Source organism: Ctenopharyngodon idella, chromosome 12, assembly GCF_019924925.1.
Source record: "Ctenopharyngodon idella isolate HZGC_01 chromosome 12, HZGC01, whole genome shotgun sequence".
In the NCBI taxonomy this organism is placed as follows: Eukaryota; Metazoa; Chordata; class Actinopteri; order Cypriniformes; family Xenocyprididae; genus Ctenopharyngodon; species Ctenopharyngodon idella.
This window is the reverse complement of record NC_067231.1, coordinates 22,778,013-22,794,322: the sequence shown is the minus strand read 5'-3', so window position 1 is coordinate 22,794,322 and position 16,310 is coordinate 22,778,013. Positions and strand designations below refer to the sequence as shown.

The window sequence follows — 16,310 nt, the reverse complement described above, 5'->3', positions numbered from 1 at the left end:
AAAGAAATAGATTGTACTGAATGTCAGCTTGCATATTTTTCTCAAGATGAGGATTTATTAAGTCCACGTCATACAAACAAGAAACTATGCTTCTAACCAGAGGTCGAGAGCTGTCGTTCCAACCAGACAAGTTTGCGATGCTGTTTGCGAATGTTTGTTGGAACTATGGTTTCGGGAAACACTGACTTGTTGAACTATGCTGATAACGGCGGAACTTGCGAACATAGTTGGCTAATGATGCTTTCGGGAAACACACTCCTGGTCAGGTTAATTGAATTATTCTTTTTTTATTTTTTCACTACATGACCAGGGCCACAAGAATTTGTTTTTTAAAACTTTCACCTTTTTACGACAAGTTGTCAAGATCTCAAATAAATTTGAGAAGAGCGGTGCCTGTATTGGTACCACCAGTATGTAACATTATCTGACTTTTAGCAACTCACCTGCTGCTGCCTTTGGTTCAGCTTCTCCTTCCTTTACTTGATGGACCTCCTCATGTTTTTCCTCTTGGTCCACATGTCTTTTCTGCTGTTCTACTGCCTTTGGTTCTTCTTCTCCCTCCTTAATTTGGTGCATCTCCTTGTGTTGCTCCTCAATCACCGCTAGAAGTTTTTCCTGTTGGTCCAAAAGCCTTTTCTGCTGTTCTTGCTGCTCCTTAATTACCTGCAGCAGCACAGCATGGTCCAACTGACCCTCTGAGGATCAGTCAAGCAGAAAGGAAAAAGAGAAGAAACAATGATCCAACATGCCTTGCAATAATACATAAAAATGTGATTATTAAAATCCTTTCAAAACGGATTTAAAATCCATTGAATATAATTAGTGCAATTATCTATGGCCAAAATACTTGTCAGTCAGATTGTTTATCAAATTAAATCTAGATTTTTAGTTTTTCTAAAGGAAATGTTAGTGGTGACTGCCTATACAAAACCTGCCGCCGTGATGTTGTAGCCGGCCTGATAACTTTCCCACTATTTGCTAAGCAATGTTCAGAACAAGGTGTTCTGAGTCTCTAAAGTATTGTTAAGTTTTTATAGGTGGTTTCTAGGGTGTTTCTATGCTGTTAGTAGTGCATTGTTAGGTGGTTGCTAGACAATTGCTGTTGTTCTGTGTGATTTTTAGTGCACTGCTCGCCAGTTGCTAAATAGTTACTAGAGTGTTTCTATGCACATTCATCATAAAAAAGAGACAGACTAGGGATCCCAATTGAAAGGAGATTCTATTTCCACAGCTATAGTACTATATACACACATAGACAGTAAACTAGATGAATAATGGTCAATGTAAACACAGGTAACAGACTATTGGTTATTAACAGCTATGATTGAAGGGTCGAAATGTGAGAGTTAAAAATAGTAGCAAAGATGACAGACTGAGTGGAAAAAGAACAGCAGATTTAAGACACATCATCTCGTACCTGCAACAATCTTTTTAATCACTGTAGGTGGCAGGAGTCCGTGGCACAACAGAATGGTGGAGGAAGATAAGAAATCGAGAAACAAAAGAGAAAAAGACAGCAGAAAGAGTGCAAAGTGCCTTAATAAAAAAACAAGCCACGTGAAAGATTTGGTGCTTCTTTGAGGTATATCTGAGCATAGAGCATGTGACATTTCAGATGTCGGCCACAGAAAACAGAGAAAATAAAACAGTTAGAAAAGAAAAAGGGCAAGATAGGTTTACATATCAATGACCTTCTAGTGTATGGACTGAATTAAATGAATTTGCTTAATAAAATGATCTTGTATTGTGTCCTTAATATTATTACACATTAAGTCACGGGTAAAGTTGCTGCGTTTAATTATTCACAATCAGTGTTGTTATTTTTATATATATATATATATATATATATATATGAATTATGAATATTATGTAACTATAAACATACGATGAAGGGAGAAAGAGAGAAAAAAAATTCCATTTCCCACCAAGAAACAAAGGAGATTTATGAAGGATAACAAAACCAGGCAAAGAGTAGAACTGTGAGCTCACACATCTGACTGAATAACACAACAGGATACACTATTTTTCAAACCACCAGCCTATATACAACCTATATTTCAAACCACACTTCCTAAAGATTCTGGACAATGTTCTGTGATGGATAAAGCACTTACCTTCCATCTTGTCCCCATCTCCATCCTTGTCTGCTCCTCCATCCTTTCCATCTGGAACCTTCTCTTCCTTGTGCTCCTGCACAAGAAGCTTCTCCTTCGCTGCAGGAAGCACAGTCAATGAATGAACAAAACATTACAGAGTGGAAAAGGTCATATGCTTGGACCTTATGATGTGCCATATTAACCAGAATATGAATAAAAACAAAAGGTCACAGACGCTGTTTACAAGCTACTTAGAGTTTATCAGTCATGTACGCTAAACAGAAACTAGATGTTTACATTTTATGAAGATCTGGGAGGTTGCCATGTTCACTCTAATAATGTGTTCACTCACGTTTCTCATCCTGGGGTTCAGGGGCTTTCTCCATCTCCTCTGGGATCTTCTCTTTGACCGGTTCATTCTCATCATGCTTTTCTTTTACTTCAGGCAGGTTTTCTGGTTCTTTATGTACCACCAAGGGCTCAACTTTCTTTAGATCTTCTGGATTTTCTGCCTTGTCCAACACTTCATTAGCTGCAAGCTGGTCCTGATTTACAGCTCTTTTCACCGTATCTTTTTCTTTTGACTCCTCTTTTACAGATTCCTCTCCTACCTCTTGTGCTTGCCCCGCCCCCTGCTCAGCAAGAAGCTCCTCCTCCTCTCTGGCAGGCAGTTTATTTTCTTCCTCCACAGCTACAGGTTGTTTCTTTTCGTCCTCTAGCTCCTCCTTGTTTTTGATCTCATCTATCTGAACTCTGTCATGAGGGATGGGCGGCTCATGGCGGTGGGCTTCCCCTTCTGGAATTGCTACACCTGTAAAAGATAAGCCAGATCTCTGCAACTGCTCAGAGGTTCTCATATGTCACAAAGCCATCAAAATTACATGGCTAAATGAATGCATTACCTGCTTCAGGGCGATCCAGCTGAACCTCCTCCTCCTTATTCTTTCCCTCAGCCACTTCCACAGGTACTTTAATTTGAGGGGGCTCTGCTGCTTCCTTCTCTGCTGGCTGTTCAATTTCTATTGGGGGCCTATCTGGCTTTTTTCCTGGATCAGGATCCACTCCCTTCTCTTGCACTAGAAACAGACAGACAAACTAGATGTATCAAAAAAATATTTCAAATTTCTCTGCAAGGTAAAAGGCATGTCAAATTTATCCCATACCCATGGTTATCAACCTATGGCTCTCATGCTTTACATGACTCTTTAATGATGGTCTCAAAGTTTTGTTTTTTGGTTCTTTAATTAGATGTAATTTGCAGTGTGACTCTTTGACAAAGACCCTACTTTAGGTACAGACAAACCAATCCAAATAAAGCAAAATTATGTTAAAGTTTTAGTTCACCCAAAAATGAAAATTCTGTCATTAATTACTCTCCCTCATGTCATTCCAAACCCGTAAGACCTTCGTTCATCTTCTAAGAACACAAATTAAGGTATTTTTGATAAAATCCGATGGCTCAGTGAGGCCTGCATCGCCAGCAAGACAATTAACACTTTCAGATGCCCAGAAAGCTACTAAAGACATTTTTAAAACAGTTCATGTGACTACAGTGGTTCAACCTTAATGTTATGAAGCAACGAGAATACTTTTTGTGTGCCAAAAAACAAAATAACGACTTTATTCAACAATATCTAGTGATGGGCGATTTCAAAACATTGAAGCTTCGAAGCTTTATGAATCTTGTGTTTCGAATCAGTGGTTTGGAGCCTGTATTAAACAGGTATCAAACTGCCAAAGTCACATGATTTCAGTAAATGAGGCTCCGCTACATCATAAGCGAAATTTAAATTGTTCCCCGTCTGGGGGGCGTGACTTTGGCAGTTTGATTCACACTCCGAACCACCGATTCGAAACACAAGATTCGTAAAGCTTCAAAGCTTCATGAAGCAGTGTTTTGAAATTGCCCATCACTAGATATTGTTAAATAAAGTCGTTATTTGTGTTTTTGGTGCACAAAAAGTATTCTCGTCGCTTCATAAGTTAGTTACATGAACTGTTTTAAATACGTCTTTAGTAGGTTTCTGGGATTTGAAAGTGTTAATTGTCTTGCTGGCAATGAAAATATCTTAATTTGTGTTCCGAAGATGAACGAAGGTCTTACAGGTGTGGAATGACATGAGGGTGAGTAATAAATGACAGAATTTTCATTTTTGGGTGAACTAAACCTTTAACACTGCTCTTCATTATGGCAAAAATCCCAAAAATTGAAGGCGGAACTTGATTTTATCCAGTGGGATTTGACTGGATTGTTAAAAAGTGGGCGTTCCATTCCAGAACAGACCACCGCAGCTAGTTGGGCAGGGTCTCTACACTACCAGTTGAAAGTTTGGACTTGGACACTATTTCACCACATTCAAAATAATAGAAAAGTCAACAAATCAAAACTATCTTGTATTTTCTTGTATCTTGTAGCAGCACAACTGTTTTCAACATTAATAATAATAAATGTTTCTTGAGCACTAAATCAGCATATTAGAATGATGATTTCTGACCACGTGACCATGTGAAACTGAAGACCGGAGTAATGGCCATCACAGGAATAAATGACATTTTAAAATATATTAAAATAGAAAAGTATTTTAAATTGTTTTAATTTTTTACAAGGGACTATGGATGAAAATAGGCTAATTTGGCTAAATTGTCATGTATTAATAATGTGTATTGTCCCTGATTAAATAAACAAAATAATATTGCTGTTTTTACTGAATTTTTCACCACATAAGTGCTGCCTTGGTGAGCATAAGAGACTTTAAAATAAAATTTACAAAGTCTAACCGACACTATCTTATTTAATGGTAGTGTATATGACAGGTGGTTAGAATTGACAAATTAGAGGGTTTGGTGACGTCAGTCAAAAAGTAAAGTTGTTTCAGATAAGATATTTTAAAGAATGTTGGTACTCAAACAGTGGATGGTAGCCATTGACTTCTATAGTAGTAAAAAAAAAAAAAAAAAAAAAATACTATGGAAGTCAATGGCTACCATCCACTGTTTGAGTACCAACATTCTTTAAAATATGTTCTTTTGTGTTCATACAGGTTTGGAACAACATGAGGGTGAGTAAATGATGACAAAATTTTAATTTTGAACTATCCCTTTAAGAAGGCTTGTCTCATGAACTGGCAGAGGCTGAGTACCACTGTCATATGCAATATTCTTTTTACTCCAAGCCATAGCAAGAAGCCTAAACTAAAATCTGTGCCTGCTTTTCTGCTGCAGCCCAGTCCTAAAAATCCCACTGAGAGTGCCACATAAATACCAGTAGAGGGCAGCAGAGCATGAAAGACCAACAGGACATGAGCCGAACCGTAGAGGAGATTTCTAATAAGGGTACGAGATGGATGCTCAGTGCTTTCCATATAACCTTGCCACTTGTCCTGTGCAAAACAGCCTTTGAATATTTACAATGTCTACACCTTTCTTTAACCTGAGCCTGTAGTGTACTACCGTAACAGATAATCTATTGCACGACAGCATTTATGCATACGCAGAAAGGAGTTACACATTTCAAATGAGAAAGGATAGCAGTCTTGATAAACATTATCTATGGGAGCGAGACAAGAAAAAGGGAGTTGAAAAGAAAGAGCGAGCGTATAGTATAGGGGGTGGGGTGTACATCCCTACAATCCTGAAAAGCAAAGCGTGCCTGTGTGTACTCATACAGCTGCAAACGCACACCTCTACATGCCCGCGGGCCCCATGTTCCACTCGCTCGCTCACTGAGCCCTGCGTTTTCATACAGCTGCCCTTACCAGCACGCTGTAAACAGGAAACAGGTGTGGAAGTGGGTGTCCGCTCAATGATAAATGCCAGTGTCAGTCAGCAGGAGGGAGTGAGAGGGAGAGGAAGGAGGAGTGGCAGAACAGAAAGGGAGAGGTAATGGTGGATGAAGTTGTTGGGACGCTCCTTTTTATAAGCCTCTGTCCTGTATCGGCCTGTGTTGGAGGGAACACTGTCGTTTCTGCCCTCTCCCAAATTTGGACGCCCTCCCATCTTCCTTCCCTGACCGGAGCCATAACGGGAAAACGCCACCGGCCGTTTCACTGCTGCTCTGGGACACCGAGCGCTCAGGTTTGAAGGGCGTCATTCAGGTCACTGATTCAAACAGAGGCCTGCTACTGGAGCTAATCATTTGTGCTCCTTCACAATTCTTTCTCATTATAACTCATCCTTTCAGAAATTAGTTTTCTATTTTGTGTCATTTATCCAACTGATGATAACTCTCTCTCTCCATAAATATTAGGCATAGATGTACCTGGGTCTTTGGGCATCTCAGGGGGGATGAGGATGGGAAGCTTGTCCTCAGTTTTTGCGGGGACATCCAGAGGAGGGTTTAATTTCTGCGGCTCGTTGGAAGAAATGGACAGAGTGGTGAAGGTACTGATGAGCAGGATACCGAGACCGACCCACAGAACCAGCTAAAACAGAAAAAGAGGAATGAAGAGAGAAAAGAGAGTTAGTGTATATGGTCATCTGAAATACAGTAAAAGATCAAAAGAGAGATGCAGATTTGTCTTCTTTTTTATTGTCAGGCTCTTTTAAATGCACTCAAAAATATAATAAAAAAATACAATTTATACAGACAACGACTTAAAGGGTTAGTTCACCCAAAAATGAAAATTCTGTCATTAATTACTCACCCTCGTGTCATTCCAAACCCGAAAAAAAAACACACATTAAGATATTTTTGATGAAATCCGAGAGGTATCTGAAGTCTTTTTGTTTTGTTTTTGCGCACAAAATGTATTCTCATCGCTTCATAAAATTAAGGTTGAACCACTGTAGTCACACGGACTATTTTAACGATGTCTTTGTTACCTTTCTGGGCCTTGAAAGGCGCAATGACGTTGCTGCTTACGGTATGTGTGGTTTAATCAAAATGTGTGTATTTAATCAAAAATATCTTAATTTGTGTTCCAAAGATGAACAAAGGTCTTATGGGTGTGAAACAACATGAGGGTGAGTAATTAATGACAGAGATTTCATTTTTGGGTGAATTAACCCTTTAAATACACCAGGCCTTTGATGAAAAGATGAATTTTTATATTTTTGTGGGAAATGGTGTTACCCCTTAGATCATAATGAAGAACAAAATGCACATGTTGCTATATGGAGAAAAAAAAAAACAAAGCTGGAAATTATATCACAGTTTTTGCAAGTTTAATATAGAAATATCTGTTAAATATTAAATATAAACAGATCATTTGAACTTTTTATGTTGATATGTCCATGTTGACAAATTAAATTACCTAAAAAAAAAATCCCATGATATTCAAAAAAATACTTTTTACTTTGAAAACTAACTTGAATATAATTAAGGTATGTACACTCACAGGGATTCAAAGTTTTTAGGAAATTATAATTTTTACTTAATGGTTACACCACTTACAAAAATAACTTCTAAAGATAAAACTGGTAAATGAAATGAAATTAATAAAATGGTAATAAATGGTTTTTGAATATGTTTTCAGCAAATTCAAATTTGCTAGATTTAGAAACAAAGTATGGATGGAGTTATTTTCCTCTCCCATTCAGTGTTGGCCAAAAGTTTAGAAAATTGGTTGGCTGACCAGAATGTTTGCGAATGGGGGTTTTTGTTCTCTGTATTATAGCGTTCAATGTGAGTCCTCATGCTTGTAGTGCACCTAACATACTTCACTTTCGCTTCACACAGCTTGCAGTTTGCATACATCTTGTCAAGCTCCTTCTTCCCCTGGAGATGATAAAATCCAAAGTTTGTCCAAGTGCTTGCCCTCACTGAAAATGGGAAGGATGTATTTGTTTCCCCCCCTCATTTGCTCAAAGATACTCCACTTCTGCTGCACTTCCTGCTCATGGCGTGAGGTGTGTCCTCTCTAAACTGTCCCAGTGCTGCACTGCTCTGCCCAATACACAAAGCTGGCAAGGGTATCGTTGGCATCCGATCTACAATAATGTCCTACAGTCATTAATGGTGCCCCAAACGCTGATGAAATCTATTAAAGCAGGCCCTTCCCAGTTTCACTGCCCCTGATCTGTGGGTATTCTTTGTGCATCCGTGGACCTGGACATGTCAGGCTGTTTGGCATGAGACATGGAAGAGTGGCATTATACACTCATGCCAACACAAACATCTGCTGTGCTCATTATGACAAGAAGCTCTTTTGGAATGATCCTCACCCCAATATCAGAAACGCCACCCATTTGGGTGGACTCCAGTGTTTGAGAAGTGACCCTGGTGGCAAAGACTCATGGGCATGGAAGTGTGGCAGAGCTGGCACTAAAGAACAATGAACATCAGTATGTTGGCTGCTCGCAAACCACACAATGCAAAAGAGGTGAGGGAGACATCAGCATTGTGGTTACACATCGTCTAAGATGAGACCTCAGTTGTTTTCACTCTATTGTGAAAGAGCAAAGGCATCTGTAATTTGGGCAGGAGACGGAGGGGGCACAGCTCGAGGCACAGAGCCAGACAGTGCCAGCACACACACTGTGGGAATGACTCCACACAGCTTGTCAATGCACTTGCAGGATATCAAAATTAATGACAAACTCCATTACAAAGAGAGAAGAGCAGCTGCCCTTTCTTCCTCGCACACAATCCAAGTGCATTCTTATTTCATTTCACATCAGATATCACACAGACAAAAATTTCATGTCTGTAAGATTTTTTAATGTTTTCGAAAGATGTCCTAGTATGCTCACCAAGGCAGCATTTATTTGATTAAAAATATAGTAAAAACAGTAATATTGTGAAGTATTAAGAATTTAAAATAACGCTTCTCTATTTTATTTTATATATATTTTATATCACGTCATATGAGTAAAAAATTGACCGTCAGATGTCAGGTGTGCCATACCTGTGCAGTCCAGGCATTCTTCATGATCTTCTTATAGATGAGAGCTGGGCAGATGAAGCAGATCAGACTGCCCATGGTGGCTCCAGTCAGACCCAGGATGGTCTCCACTATGGCACACAGACACATACATACATTCATTTTATAGAACTAATCTGTAACAAATGTAATGTAACAAAAATGTTAGTGCACTACTAATTAAGAATCTAAAAATATAAAAATCATACTATATAACCAATAGTTTAGGCTCTAAAATATGATAAGTCATATCTGAAGCTGCAAAATAGCCTATGCACACATCAGCTGAATTCTATATTAATGTATTAAGTTGCTACTTTACAAAACCAAAACAAAGTTAAGGATAATGAACTATATTACTTGGAAGTACTGATTTTGTGTAAATGTTAATAATTTTATTCAAACAAATTTTCAAGAATACTTTAAGGTAAAAAGTACAATATATGCACTACCATTCGAAAGTTTGAGGTCAGTAAGATTATGTTTTTGAAAGAAGTCTCTTATGCTCGCCAAGGTTGCATTTATTTGATCAAAAAATACAGTAAAAATAGAAATAATGTGAAATATTATTACAATTAAGATTTTTTTTTTTTATATACTTTCAAATTAATTTATTCTTGTGATGGCAAAGCTGAATTTTTAGCATCATTACTTTAGTCTTCAGTGTCACATGATCCTTCAGAAATTATTCTAACATGCTGATTTGGTGCTCAAGAAACATTTCTTATTATCAATGTTGAAAACAGTTGTGCTGCTTAATATGTTTGTGGAAACTGTTATACATTGTCTTTCAGGATCCTTTGATGAATAGAAAGTTTAAAAGAACAGCATTTATTCAAAATATAAATCTTTTATATGCATCCTTCAAGTATTAATTTGATAAAAAAAATCATACTGATCCAAACTTTTGAATGGTAGTTTAAATATAAAACATATATTATATTTCTAAAGAACTAACTTAATATAAAAAGGTAATATTATCAGATTTTTTTATGATATTTAAACTTACTGACCTTGAAACACACTGTAAGTGATAACACAACCCTTTAACAGTTCACTATAGTGATAAAGTGCATTTGTAAAAATCACTATAATGCACAGCCTTAGATGGCTAATTGCTTTAATATATAAACCAAAATACAACAGTAAGCTGATCTATAAGTGTACAAATCCATTTCAACCTGCACTATATTCAGACCCAACATGAGAAGGCAGTTTAAAGCAGAAAAAAAATGGCACAGGCAATCTACACCATCTCATCTCCTGAATCACCACATCCATCCTCCATCAGTCTTTCTCCCCAGACCGCTCCATCACACACTCCCCCCCTCATCCCTCTATCTGCCTCCTACCATCTTTCCTCCATGCTGCCCTTGTGTTGCAAGGCTGGGCAGTGGGCCCAGGGGGTGTTTTTCATCCTGAGAGCAGCCATATTGTTTTACTCAAATTTATGCCCTGCAAAGTCTGCTTCCCTATGGTTGGATTTGTGGCCGCGAGGACACGCCAGTGGCCAGCGGAGCCGTCATGGAGGACAGAGCTATGCCTTTCCCCCATTCAATCGTCTCTGAGAGTCTCACCTTCCCCTCTCTATTAGTCTAATTGGGCCCAGTGAGCCAAATGGAGCCCGCGCCAGCGACAGCCAATCTCCATGAAGAATGAATAAAACATGGCCCACCCCACCATCGCCTAAAACACACATCTTTATCATCCTGTTCTGCTGATAATGAATGGACGGTACCGAGAGGAAGGATAAGGAGTGATTGACGGAGAGATATTTTAAAAGGGAAGATGAAGTGGGGTGTGATGTCATGACGGTATTAGGGAGAGTGAAACTTGCGAAACGTGAGCACACACAAACCGACTTACCATTAGGAATGAGGATGCCGCCCAACATGGTGCCAAAAACAATGCAAAGAGTGATGCTCTTGAAACGAAGGGGTGGCATATACCCTCCTGCAGCGAAGGTGCCATCCTTTTGCTGAAAAACAGAGACAAACAGAGCACCTTCAAACCTGTTACTAGATTCCAGACATGCATTTAGTTCTCGAAGCCTCTGTTATGGTTGAACAAGTGAAATGCATGTAAGGATATTGGGTTTGGCATGCAAGTTTCATAAACCCCTCTCCGCTCTGTTGTCAAAATGCCAGATTTAACGACAGCATAAAACCCTTCGCCTGACCGCGAATCCAACCGTGATTTGAGCTGATTCAGCGTGGCAGTAGCGGTGAGACAGCGAGCTGAAGTCTTGGCTGCTTTATGGAGGAGATCTGGACCTGTTCTCATCAATCCAGCCCCTTTTATTTCCTCTTGAATCTCTCAGCGCCCCAGCAGTCTGCTGTCCGTGGAGGCTGGATCACTGGTGTCTGAGTAGTGGAAGGAGACTCAGGGGATCTCAAGGGATCCATACCGAGGGACAGAGCAGGCAACTGCATGCTGACTGAGACCAGACTTGGGGTCTGACATCAGCCCTGTGTAAATCTGTTAGACTCAATGAAGTCTTTATTGAGTCCATTAAATTTAGCAAAATACTTCTGCAGCTGGTGCAGTTTATGTGCACCAGTAAGGAGGAGACACCTGAGTTTGTCCAGACGGTGCAAGGTAAAAGATTTTAAATGTGGGCCAAGAACTTGGGCATTTTAAAAAAAGGGGATACATATTGTGGGTTAATTTGGTGTGGACAAAATGGGATGTCGTTGTTGATATGTCCAACCAGTCACAATACACATCACTTTTATTTTTTAATATTTTTAGTCAATTAAAAATATGAATAAAAATAAAAAAAATAAAAAATAAAAGCCACAAGGGGGTTTAGTACAAGTACAGTGAAAAAAAACTGTGTAAAAATGATTTATAAATAAATTAAATACAAATAAATAAATAAATAGTTAAAATTCACCAAATTTGACAAAATAGAAAATACATATTTTCCATATAATATTTTACATGTATTTATAATATTACATTATATCACACATTATATATTACAGTATAAATGGATTTTTATACATGAACATAAATTGCTGTCTTTATGTTTTAGGAAGGTGGTCGGTCACAAAGGAAACATCATATTCAGGGGGTCCACGGCATTGAAAAGTTTGAAAACCCCCTTACCTGCTGCTCGAATAGCATGGTGTTGATGGCCTGTCTGCAGGGCAGGATCATCATGGGGAAGCCCACAGCCACAGACATCATAAAGCCCACACGGATCATCTCCGTTACCAGGTTAGATGGAAAGTTCATCAGTACGTTCCCAGCAATGTTATCTGTGAAGCTCACATAACCAAAGAACCCCACCTGGAGGAACACAGTACATAGTACAGTTAATCATTCGAGTCTTTTGAAAGAGAAATCTGCATAATGGTCAAGACAAAAAATATTAAACAGCATTCAGTAATGTGATCCATTTTCAATTAAAACTAAAAAATAGGCAAGAATTAATTTAGTGCAGGTGTTTAGTGTTTTTTCCATCAAGAATTGATTGGAGAGGCTGAGAAAATCATATTACATTACATTAAAAATCATCTAAAAATAATTTTCCAATGCACTTTTGTGCATCTTGTGCGATTAATTCATTTACGATATATTATATATGAAAATTTCGGCACAGCCCTAGTTTCACTGCAGTTTTTCAATTTAAAAAGATGGATACTCAATACTGAAGTAATGTTTTGTAGGACAAACATGGAGAAGAATTCTGTTACATTGACTTTCCACTTCAGTATGTGCTTCATCTGAGCAAACATATAATTTCATACAGGGTCACTTGATCCTGCTTGAAATGATCAGGACTAATACTTCTTATAGCATTATACAGAAGCAGCCCAACAGAGATCCATGTCTCTTTCCTTGTCTCTTTGATGACCTCACAACCCCTCCTGACTGTGCAATGATATTGTTTTTATGTGATGAAAAATAGCAAGCTGATTTTCAAAGGTCTTTAAAGCCTATCGGCCCCCTGAAGGCCCTCTATACAGAGAAACAAAGCAGTGCTTTCCCTCCTTTCCCGACCTTGCTGGCCTTGATCTATCCGCAGAGGAAAAGGTTCCCTTCAGTAGCAACACCAGGGAGAAGTCCTTGAGCCTGGCACAAAACTCCCTCTCTATTCTATTCTACAAACCCTCCCCTGAATCAATTCGGCTTTTGTTCAAAGAGAAAAAGCAAAAAGATGATGAAATATAAAAGTAGAATACAAAGAACACTGTAAAAAAAATCACGAGCAATATTATCTCTCAAGGTAACATTTATACTTCAGCTTTCAGAGAAGAGAATAGGGACCAGAAACATTCTGACGATGTCTTAAAACACATTCCACACAAAGTGGCCCTGAAAATATTTATGAAGGAATAAAAGAGACACGACATTTGATGTTGATGGAGCGCGTCAGTGTATATGGGTTATAAAGGAACGTGCCAGTCGGTCTGACCTCATCGTCTGAGTTCTTTCTGTTCTTCTAAGCCCCGAATGGGAATTGGGAGGACATTCCAGGGTATCAGTGTGAACCCAAAACCCACAAAAAGGGGAGGGGCAATCACCTGTAGGGGATGGATATGGATCTAAGAGCAAGAACGTGATCCAACGGCAACTCCACTATTCTTGAATCCTCATTTCTTTTCAGTGTCTGAGGACACATGCTCTCAGGAGCCAATAAGGACAGAGCAGCTACAGAGCATTTTTTTTTTTTTCAGGATTTGATGAATAAGGTTCATCTTTGATGAACAGAACTTTTTTGTAACATTACAAATGTCTTTACTGTCGCTTTTAATAACTTTAATGCATCCTTGCTAAATAAAAGTTGAGTTACTAGTTGAGACCCTTCCCACGACTGAACAACTTACGGCTATCCGATCTGTATGTTTTTAATGTTTCCTAATATTATTTATGAAATAAGATTATAATAAATATGAAATAGAGCACTTCTCATTTGTCAGAAAATTAAAAAGCAAAAATAAAAAATGAAAACGGTCAGATTTTATATGCATTTTAAGCTTTTAAGTGACACCCATAAATTAATTAGCTATTTAGTTAGTCACTCCAGAAAGGGTTAAAACAGAAGAAAAGTTAAAACACAAAAAGTAAATGGTTACTGTTTATCAGTTATCAGCTGATGAACTGTCTCACACACTTACTGTGATGTAGAAGGTGGTGACCACATTGAGGGAGGAAGTGAATATTGTGCTCATTCTCTTCACAGAGGGCTCATCTAGGCTGTCGTAAGTGGGTAATACTTGCCTATGGAAGAAGAAACTTTTTATATATATCAGGCTCAAGATGCATACCTTGAAGTGGGTCAATACAAGTTAAGACTATGACATACTGTCGATTACCACAGACAAAAATTCAGTTGCAGCTCATATTTTTGATAAAATATTTAGAAAGAAGTGTAAAGAAGTCTAAATCATTATTTAACAGTGTTCTAAGTGGAAGAACATTTGGTTGTGCATAACTGATGTAATTATTGTGGGTGAAATTTTCATTTTTCAAATAGTCAATTTCTTGTTTCTTTGCGCATATCATGTGAATGTTACAGGGTCTACCGGTTTTACATGGACTGATCCCATAAGCTTAAAGTAAACATGATGTTTTTACAAACTTAAGAACACCATGTGGTAATCGACTGCATGTCACAGAAAAATTCTTGCATCAAACCCAAAGCATTCCTTTAAAATATCACAATACTACAGGACATATTATTATAACAGATGCACAATTTGTGCAATGTCAGATTTATAGTAATGTTATGAGAAAATATAACATTATGTGAAAACACATAAATGCTTATTTATGGGTTAACTCAAACTGACCAGTCACAGTATAATCATTATTTAGCATAAGGACATACTGAACTGTGCATTTGAGCTCTAGAGACATAAACATGCAAGAGAGCAAGAGAAGCAGGAATTTAATATAGAAAGGCCATCACTCATTTCAGACATACAAAAGACAAAATGGAGGGAGGGTGGGAAGGAAGGAGGGAGAGCCGAATTGGATGAAACAAGCACTGATAAAGGGTTCAGTATCACAGAGAAACAAAAAACAGCTACAAAAAGAGCAGAAAAAAATCTATGTCTGTCATCAGGACAACCAATAAAACCAGACGCCAGCAAAACATTAAATGGGGAATTTACAACGGCTATATATTATCGACAAGTGCTAGTCAGACTTTAGCATGTTATAAAATTTCCTGGCAGTATGGGCTTTTATTCGGGCTCTCTTGCTCTCAGCCCACTCACAGCTCTCGTAGACACAGTCGGAGCCCATTCCAGCTTTTATTGGGATATACAGTACCACGTTCTGGGCTTTTTAAGCCAACGCCTGATCTCACACCAAAGGCCAGTCTGTCTCATAGCTGGAACCCACTCGCAATAAAAACCAGAGTAGGAAGAGAGAGAGACATCTATGCAGACTTACACATTTTATGTGTATTTTTTTTCTTCATTTTCACATATTCATTACAGTATTTGCAACACAGCACTGTTTTGATATTGCTCAAACATTCATTTTCCATTCAAACTCCATTTGAAATTTGAAAATCTCCCATTGACTGCATTAAATTGATCAAAAGTGACCGTAAAGACATTTATAATGTTACAAAAGATTTCTATTCATCAGAGAATCCTGAAAAAAAATCTTTCATGGTTTTAACTAAAATATTAAGCAGCACAACTGTTTTCATCATTGACAACAATTAGAAATGTTTCTTGAGCACCAAATCAGCAAATTAGAATGATTTCTGAAGGATCATGTGACACTGAAGACTAGTAATGATGTAATTACTAGAGTAATGATGCTGAAAATTCAGCTTTGCCATCACAATAATAATTACATTTTAAAATACATTAAAATACAAAACAGTTTTACATATTTACTGTATTTTGGATCAAATAAATGCAGGTTTGGTGAGCATAAGAGAATTTTCAAAAACTTTTTTAAAAATCTTACCAACCCCAAACTTTTAAAAATGAATAAAAGTTGTGATCGTAAAATTTGCATACTGTATGTATAAATGTCTACAAATGTCTCCAGGAAGACAAAACATCTATGATCTGAATGTGGCATAATCGAGGATTTGTCTTTTAAGGCCGGTAAATGCTCCCTTTGTTTCTCCTAAGAATACTCATTAACTGACACCATTTAACAGCCAATGGTTGATTCTCTTACAAAACTGACAGAAAACACAAGTCACATGTTGAGTCTCATGACAACGAGATGAGCAACACGTGATTATGCGTAATTTACCCAGAATCTAAAAATCTGACTTTATTTATCTAAGCCCTAGTATTCCTTCAGGAAATGCAAATATACTTTTATAATTTCCTTCAACGCAAGTTTTAATCTTTTAAGTCCTTCCAAATGC

At 37.9% G+C, this 16,310-nt stretch overlaps 1 protein-coding gene across 4 annotated transcripts in view; it reads right to left on the bottom strand.

The window, feature by feature from the left end:
* Nucleotides 1-16,310, bottom strand: part of slc38a10 (solute carrier family 38 member 10) — a 29,768-nt gene that overhangs the window by 4,064 nt on the left and 9,394 nt on the right. For 3 of the 4 annotated variants that reach the window (XM_051915489.1, XM_051915488.1, XM_051915491.1), the window contains 10 exons: nt 14,083-14,185; nt 12,068-12,250; nt 10,823-10,934; nt 8,942-9,048; nt 6,355-6,517; nt 2,999-3,172; nt 2,449-2,907; nt 2,115-2,213; nt 1,418-1,438; nt 444-695 (listed from right to left, as the gene is read on the bottom strand). In XM_051915489.1, the coding sequence (XP_051771449.1) occupies nt 444-695; nt 1,418-1,438; nt 2,115-2,213; nt 2,449-2,907; nt 2,999-3,172; nt 6,355-6,517; nt 8,942-9,048; nt 10,823-10,934; nt 12,068-12,250; nt 14,083-14,185 (1,673 nt within the window). The remainder of the gene's footprint in view (nt 1-443; nt 696-1,417; nt 1,439-2,114; nt 2,214-2,448; nt 2,908-2,998; nt 3,173-6,354; nt 6,518-8,941; nt 9,049-10,822; nt 10,935-12,067; nt 12,251-14,082; nt 14,186-16,310) is intronic. The other variant, XM_051915490.1, reaches the window with a different exon arrangement.